Source organism: Ammospiza nelsoni, chromosome 4 (genome assembly GCF_027579445.1).
Source record: "Ammospiza nelsoni isolate bAmmNel1 chromosome 4, bAmmNel1.pri, whole genome shotgun sequence".
Classification (NCBI taxonomy): domain Eukaryota; kingdom Metazoa; phylum Chordata; class Aves; order Passeriformes; family Passerellidae; genus Ammospiza; species Ammospiza nelsoni.
The window spans coordinates 5,736,849-5,744,983 of NC_080636.1; the positions used below are offsets into that span (position 1 = coordinate 5,736,849).

Below are 8,135 nucleotides of genomic sequence, written 5' to 3' on the forward strand. Positions count from 1 at the left end.
GGCTAGGAGCAGGAATGAACACATAAAATGGCCCAGCCTGGGGCCTGCAAACCAGTCAACAACATAAAAATTAGAAAATCAGGTTTAGGGAGGAGGCAGCAGGGAGGCAACAAAGTTTTTGGAACCACCTCAGCCTCCCTCAGATTTCCCAAAGCCCATTAGGCTTTTCACCTTCTCCTGCAGCAAAACCCCAGTGGAGAAGAGGACCCAGCAGAGGGAACAGCCACAAATTGGTCCTGGCCACAGCTGAGCTGTGGTTTTACAGGACTGAGGCATCCCCCTGCAACCTGGGCTCCAGATAAATGCCCAGAGTTCATCAGTTCATCACCTCATCACCAGCCTGGGGACCTGAACCTGCAGATTTCCCCAGTTTGGCTGAGCTGGGGCTGCAGAAGCTGAGCTTAGCCCTCACACAGCTGCAGCACAGTGCTGCCTGTCACCTGCCTGTTCTTTAGATACCAACAGGCTGCCAGACCTGCAGAAGTCACCAGCAGCCCCATCCAGACATGGGGACAGCCAATGCCAGCGTGCCTGGTGTGGTCCCACACAGAAAGCACAACCTGTATTGACCCTGGGTTTGCTCCTGGCCAAGGCTGGCCACACAGAAATGCCACAAACCACACAGCAGGCATCACAGATTTGGCCATTAAACCAAATGGGATCCAGGCTGGGCCCTTCCAGGCCTCCCAAAGCAGATGGGAGTGGGGGGGATCAGCAGTGGGATCAGCTGGAGAAGGAGAGATCCTGTGACTCACCAAGAGCCACAGAGCTGCAGCAGAGCTGGCACTGTCCCTGCCCAGCCCTGTGCCTGAGGCCATCACATATCTGAGCCTGACTCTCATTTCCCTTCATCCCCTGCCATCAGGGCATCCAGCCACAGCTCAGCCTCGCAGGCACTTTTCTTTGAGCTCAGTGGCTCTGGCACAGACACAAACGTGCACCTGCACCTCCCCATCCATGCACAGGCAAACGTGTCCTTCTGAGACATAAAGACTTTAATATTAAAATAACTTTGTATAAAAATACTTTTGGAGACTGATGGCAAGCAGCCTTCCACACACCACAAAAGGCACCAGAGCCCTGCAGCCTGGTCAGACAGGAAGCCAGAGCAGAGCCAGAGCAGCAGGTACAGGAAAACACCAACCCTCCTGCAGATCAGAAGGCACAGTGGAGCCAGCTCTAGAGCTGGAGAAACACACTGGGGCTTGCTCCAGCCACAGCTCTCTTGCTGTTTACCTCCAGGAAAACACAGTCCCTCAGCACTGGTGAGAAAAGAGCCCAAACAGTCCCAGGTCATCCTGGGGAGGAGAAGCCCAGCTGGCACTGGGATGCCCAGTCCCTGCTGGGACACACAGAGCAGCAGCACTTATATCTCCCCTAAATCCTCATAGAGAGGTGACAAACTGTACTCATCAACACACTGCTCCTTCTTCTGCAGCTGCTGGGGCTTCACCACCTGGCTGTAGAGCACCTCCACGTTGTTGTTGTTGCTGCTGTTGAGGCTGGGTTTGGTCAGCACCTTCTCGGGGGCAGCACTGCCCCATCGCCTGCCAGGCTCCTCCAGCCTTTCTGCCCCTTTGGGGATAAAGGCTGCCTGGGGCTTGGGGGCTGGCACTGGCTTGGGGTTCTTGGCCTTGGCAGGGAAGTTGGGGACCGAGTAATCGTCAGTGCTGGGGTTGTAGGGGTACTCATAGCCCCCCCTGCCATCGTGGCCCTGCGTGCGCCAGGCCTCGCTCGTGGGCCGCGCCTCGTCGTAGATGTAGGTGAAGGGATGCAGCGAGCGGGGGGCACGGCCCTCGGGCTCATCATAGATGTGCTCCTTGTGCCCAGGGACAGCCTGGCCACGGCCCTCAGCCCTGCCCTGGCCCTCAGCCCTGCCCTGGCCCTGCCCCTCGGCCCGGACCTGCTCGTACGGGCCCGAGTACGGCAGCACCGGCAGCCGCGGCTTCGGCTCCTCCACGGCCCCGCCGGGCGCCTTGGCCACGCTCAGGGCCTTGCTGTCCACAGGGTCCGAGTACAGCGGGTCAGGCCACGGCTGCAGGCCCTTCACCGAGTCCAGGGGCTCTGAGTACACGCTGGAAGGGTCCTCAGAGGGTGGCACAGCACGGAGCACCTTGGGCTGAGGGGAGCGTGGAGGGGTGCTGGACACCGTGGGCTTGGCCGGTGGCACGGGCAGCTCTGGCAGAGTCCGGCTCTTCAGCAGAGCTGTGGAATCTCTCTCCTCTGCTGCTGCACCAGCCCTGGGTGCCAGCCCTGCTTTGGGGTCATCCCCCTCAGCAGGCAGCTCCAGGTTGAGGCTGTCAGCCAGGGCCTGGCGGATCTGCACCATGCCAGGGCTCTCGGCTTCCAGCGAGTCACAGCTCTGCCGGTTCTCCTCCACCTGAGCCTTCTGCTCCTGGATGGAGGCTTCCACCAGCCGGAAGATCTCGTTGCCCTGCTTGGTCTCAAAGGTGAAGTTGCCAGGTCCTGAGTCACAGCGCCTGCCAGCCTCGAAGGAGAACATCACCTGAAGGGGAAGCAGAAGGGGCACGTCCTGCTCAGCACCCAAGGCTGTGCTTGCCACCAAAGGGGGTGTGGCTGCAGCACTGATCCTGTACGCCCTGAAATCCTGCCCTGAAATCCTGCTCCTTCCACTCCCACAGCAAGGGCCATCCTGTGCCCAGCAGCTGGGCAGGGACAGGCCACACTACAAGCTGTAGAGCTGGAGCACACCTGAGGGACATCACTGTGAGTGCCCCAGAGAGCTGCAGCTCCAGCTGGAGCCCTGCTGCCTTACCCGAGCAATTCCAGCAGTTTCTACCACTGGCACCAGATGGTCTAGGAATCAACACTGAGGAAGCAGTAGGGTGAGAAGGTGACAGTTCAGCAGGGGAAACTAGTATGGAATCTTAGGAAAGAAGGGAGTGCTCTGGAAGCAAGAGAAATAAGAGGAAGAACACAGCTTTCCACAGGAGAAAGCTCAGCAGCAGCTCAGTTACCAAGAGTAAGCAAAGCATTGACCTACCAGCATTAATCTGTTCATGGTAAAAGGTCCTTTAAAGAGAAGTCTTGCACCAGGGCTCTGCTTCCTCTGGCCTGAACACTCTCTGGTGAGCAGGTTCCCACCAGCTGACGCCCACACCCTTCCTGAGCCTCAGGATTTTCTGCCTCTCTCACAGGCAGCAGCAGCTCCTGTGGTTGCCACAAAGCTCTCTGGGGACAAACTCCTTTTTATGGGTCAGTGCTGCTGAACAGAAGCACAATCAGACCCTCTCTGCTCAGGTCACTGTGGGTGCAGCTCCACACACCCTGTAACTCTCCTTCTGTCCCCAGCACAGCTCTGCAGATGAGCTGGACACTCCCACAAGAGCAGCTCGGTTTCCACCTGTGCTTTGGGAATGTGCTGCAGAAAGCACCATAAGTATGTGGCCAACATAGCCCCTGCTATGAACAGCCCCAGAACACCACTGAACAACTCCTGGACACCACTGAAGAACCCCTGGACACCACTGAACAGCCCAGGGCCACCACTTCTCCCTGTCCAGCATGGCCCTTGCACCCAGGGCAGCAGCAAGGCAGATTGGGGACTCACTGCAGGAGAGGGTCAGACTTTCAAAGGTCAGGGAGAAGTCCTCAAAAGACAGTGAGCAGTTCCTCCCACAGAGTGAACAAATCCAGAGCAACTGGTGTCTCAAAGCTCCTCGGCTCTGGCCACCATGCTTAGGAGGGAGGGACTGAACCCAGGGCAGAGACAGGACTGCCAGGAGCAGTTCCTGGAGCCTGGGGACAGCGTGTGTGCAGCACTGAGGGATGTCCCTGCTCCTGCCACAAGCTGGGAATTGCTGGGATGGAGAAGGAGAGCAGTGGGACAGTCACAGAGGGGACGAGTGTCCCACCATCCCACGCTCCAGCACAGTGACACAGGCAGGACCTGGGGACAGCCAGGGCCACCAGGGGCTGCAGCAATGCTGGCTGCAGGACATCAGCTCAGCCTTGCACAACGGAGCAGCTGCAGCACAGCACAATGTGGTCCCATTGCCCACCTTGTCCCGGCCGTATCTGCGCAGCAGCCGGTAGGGCCACACGAAGAGGATCCTGTCTGTCCGTGGGTCCTTCAGCACCAGGCTGTCCCTCTCAGCCTTCAGCACGTAGGTGCCACGCAGCTCACAGCGCTCTGCAGCCTCTGTCCTCTGCACTGTCACCCAGAAGGCGTTCACTGTGGGGACAGGGCTGCTCAGGGGACAGCCAACCCCACTGTGGGGCTGTGGGGACAGGGCTGCTCAGGGCAGGGCAGGGGACAGCCAGCCCCACTGTGGGGACAGGGCTGCTCAGGGACACACATGGCTCCATTGTGGGGACAGAGCTGCTCAGGGACACACACTGCAGGGACAGGGCTGCTCAGGGGACAGCCAGCCCCACTGTGGGGACAGGGCTGCTCAGGGACACCCAACGCCACTATTGGGGACAGGGCTGCTCAGGGCACACACATGGCTCCATTGTGGGGACAGGGCTGCTCAGGGCAGGGCAGGGGGACATAGGCAATGCCCAGCATGGCCCCAGTGATGGGGACAAGGCTCCATGGGAGGTGTCCCCAGGTCAGGGCAGAGCAGGTCCCACCTTCATCTCTGGTGTAGTAGATGGAGTTCACGGCCATCTCCAGGGCTGGTGACTCCCCGCTGCCCTCTCGGCCATGCTGTGACACCAGGCCATCGCTGGGGCCATTGCCCTGGCAAGGGACAAAGGAGAGCAGATCAGACCCAGAGCTCTCTTCCCACAGCAGCCCCCAGCCCCCTTTCCATGGCCCTGCTGCCCTCCATGGCCCCACACAGCCTGGCTGTCCTGCACCCTGCCCACCCCAGAGCTGGCACAGGATCCCCTGAGCCCACATGAACACGGATCAACAGGGCCAGGCAGCACTGGGGGGACCTCCCTGAGCTCCTGGCAGCATCTTGTCCCCAGCTCTGGGCTCTGCACCCACAGAGCTGTCCCCAAAGCATGGCACAACCCAAACACACCCTCCTGGCTATACCACCCCAAGGAGAGGGGGCTGGTGGCCTGGTGACACAGGGTGTCCTGTGTCCTGCCCTGCTCAGGAGGAGGGGCAGCCTGCAGAGGGGAAGTGAGCATTTCTATTTTAGCACATGCAGAACTGAAAATGCAACACACAGGCTGTCACCACTGTGTCCCAGCAGCAGGGCCCCCAGAAGGCCTGGGGGGGGACACAAACCCGTGGTGCTTTCACAGATCCTCCTGCAGAAAACCCCTCACAGTTACAGACTCTCTACAGATGACACAAGGGAGGTTCAGTGTGTGGAGCTGTTCCTGGGGTTGCAGCAGAGGGTGCATCTTGCAGTTTCAGTTTTAAACTCACACAGATGAGCTTCTTAACAAGAAGCCCAAAAAGGGTCACCCAGCCCTTGTGTTTGGGTCCTTAAATCTCATATCCTGAGAGCTGACAGCAGCAACTCCTCCTCAGCTGAAGCATCCAGCACAGCAGAGCTCCAACCTGGAAAGCCAAGGGCCACCAAATCTGCCAGAGCCTCTAAGGCTCCATTTGACTGCACTTCTCCTCATCTTCAAAAGGAAATTAAAAAAAAAAAAAAAATCTGTTCTGAACTCAAAATGATCTATGGCCCCAGCTCCAAGCTGCTGGACCCTGCATCCCCTCTGGGCAGGAACATGACACAAAATCATATTCTCCACGCAGATGATCAGCAATCCCAGCTGAGGATCTCCGGCCTTGTGCAGCTCTTGTGCCTCCTGCTCCAGGTCAGGCCTTTTAAAAACACATGCCAGCCTTGCAACCTTTTGCTCACATCCTCCTAAACCTTCAGCTTGCTTCTGGACCTCAGGCACACAAATGATGGCTCCCATGTGGGGATGGAAGCTCCAAGCAGGTGCTCCCTGGCCTGGCCACCACCCTGTCCCACTCCCAGGGTGTGTTGTGTGCCCAGCTCAGCCCCACAAGCCACTCTGAGGGCAAAGGCTGCAACCCTGGCTGCACCAGCAGCCACAGAGACATTCCCACCAGTGCCTCCCAGCACAGACACACCTGGCCTGCCAGGAGACTGCAGGGAGGACAAAGGTAAATCACACTCAGGGGACATCCTGGCACCACCAGCTGTGCACCCAGCCCTGCCCAGCACTCCAAGGCTGGAATCAGCTGGAGCCCAACCCAGAGCTCTGCAAACCCTCCCAGGAGGGAGAGGCAGCGCTGAGGAGCTGAGCAGGCATGGGCTGTGTCCCAGAGGGCACAGAAACCTCACTGCCAGGGCACCCACTGCCCAGAGAGCCTTGGCTGGGCACACTGGCTGACCAGCAGCTCCAGGGGCTGCAGAGGATGGGGCTGGGCAGTGTTGGGTGCCCACAACACAGCCAGGAGCGAGCCCCAGGGTTGGGAAAGCTCCTGAAACCAGACAGGTCCTACAAGGCTCCCCAGGAGCAGCAGCTCCAGGGGCTGCAGAGGATGGGGCTGGACAGTGCTCCAAAGCTGGGAGCCCACAGCAGCAGCAGCCAGGAGTGAGCCCCAAGCCTGGGAAAGGAGGTTCCAGCTTCTCGAACCAGACAGGTCCCACAAGGCTCTGAGGCTGTGCTTCCTCTGTCGCTGCTGTGGCAGGAAAGGCAGCAATGGTTGGGCCAAGAGGAAACGCTCCTGGCCATCATCTTGGCCTCCTGCCAGCCCTCTGCAGGGGCTCCACACCGGGCAAGAAGAGCCCGACTCGAAATTTGAAGCCACAACCTCGAATTATTGCCAGCACGTTGAGGAGTCCCGCAAACCACACAGCAGGAGCCATCGAGAGGGCACCGGAGCGCCAGGGCCGGGTGGTTCAAACCTCGGGGTGTCCTCCCCGAGCTGCCAGGTGCGAACGGGCCACCCCCACACGCTGATGTCCGTGTCCCGCCCCCAGCCCGGGGCTCACCGGGAAGGCGATCTGGCACAACTTCGCCACCCACTCCTCGCTCTGCTGCTTCTCGGCGGCGAAGAGGAAGCTGCGCTCGCGGGTCTCCAGGCGGAAGGCGGCGGTGCCGGCGCGGGGGCCGCCCTCGCCCACCGGGGCCACGCTGGTGCAGTCGCTGAGGCGCACCACGGTGCGGGCGAGCCGCCGGGTGCCCGCCCGCCCGGCCGCCGACGGCTCCTTGCAGTCGAACACCTCGAGCCGGGCCACGCCGTGCTGGCTGGCGGGGTAGAGCGCGGACCAGCCGCGCTTCCAGCGCTGCGGGCAGCGGGGTCACACCGAGCACCGGCACCGGGAGCGGCACCGGGAGCCGGCCCGAGGCAGGGAGGGAGGGAAGGAGGGGAGGGAGAGGGAAAGGGAGGAAGGGATGCCCGGACTCACCTTGGTGCCGAATTTGGGGTTCTGCTGCACCAGCAGCGGCCCCTCCATGGCCGGCGGCTCCATCCCCGCGCCCTTCCGCCCGCGCCGCTGGGGCGGGAACGGGACGGGACCGGGCGGGGATGGCGACGGGGATGGGCGGGGATAGGGCGGGGACCAGGACGGGACCGGGCGGGAACGGGAGGGGACCACGACGGGGAATGAGGCGGGAACGGGGCGGGGACGGGGACGGAGACCGGGCGGGGATGGGGCGGAGAGAGGGACGGGGTTGGGGCGGGGACCGGGACGGGGATGGGGCGGGAACGGGGCGGGGACCTCGAGGGGACCAGGACGGGGAATGAGGCGGGGACCGGGAACCGGGGTCCGGGACGGGACAGGGCGGGGACCGAGAAGGGGATGGGGCGGGAACGGGGCGGGGACAGGGCGGAGACCGAGACAGGGACAGGGCGGGGACCGGGCGGGGACCGAGACGGGAATGGGGCAGGAACGGGGACGAGGATGGGGCGGGGACCGGGACCGGGACGCGCGTGTCAGGCGCGGGGCGTGCTCGCGTGTGCGCGCGTGCACGTGAACAGATGTGTGCGCACCTGGGCTCGTGCCCGCGCGTGTGACACAGGCCTGTGCTCTCCGTGGGGACGGGAAAACGCGCTCGGGCGGGCTGAGGGTGGGCGAGGTGTGAAAAACGCCAATCGTTTGGTTTTAAAATTTTATAAGTTTAATAGTAGTAAAATTGTTATGAAAATAGGAATATAATTAGAGTAATAATAATTTGGAGAGTTAGGATTAGGACAATACGAGACAATAAAAAACAAAGAGTTACAG

The 8,135-nt window shown here is 60.9% G+C and overlaps 1 protein-coding gene across 1 annotated transcript; it reads right to left on the bottom strand.

Annotated features, from left to right (window-relative positions):
* Positions 1-977: 977 nt before the first annotated feature.
* DOK1 (docking protein 1) lies at positions 978-7,390 on the bottom strand. Its single transcript, XM_059470533.1, has 5 exons — positions 7,317-7,390; positions 6,900-7,193; positions 4,597-4,705; positions 4,023-4,195; positions 978-2,506 (listed from the first exon to the last, which is right to left on the bottom strand). Exons 1-5 carry the CDS (start codon positions 7,377-7,379, stop codon positions 1,367-1,369), a joined length of 1,779 nt encoding a protein of 592 aa, XP_059326516.1. The 5' UTR covers positions 7,380-7,390; the 3' UTR covers positions 978-1,366.
* Positions 7,391-8,135: the final 745 nt, after the last annotated feature.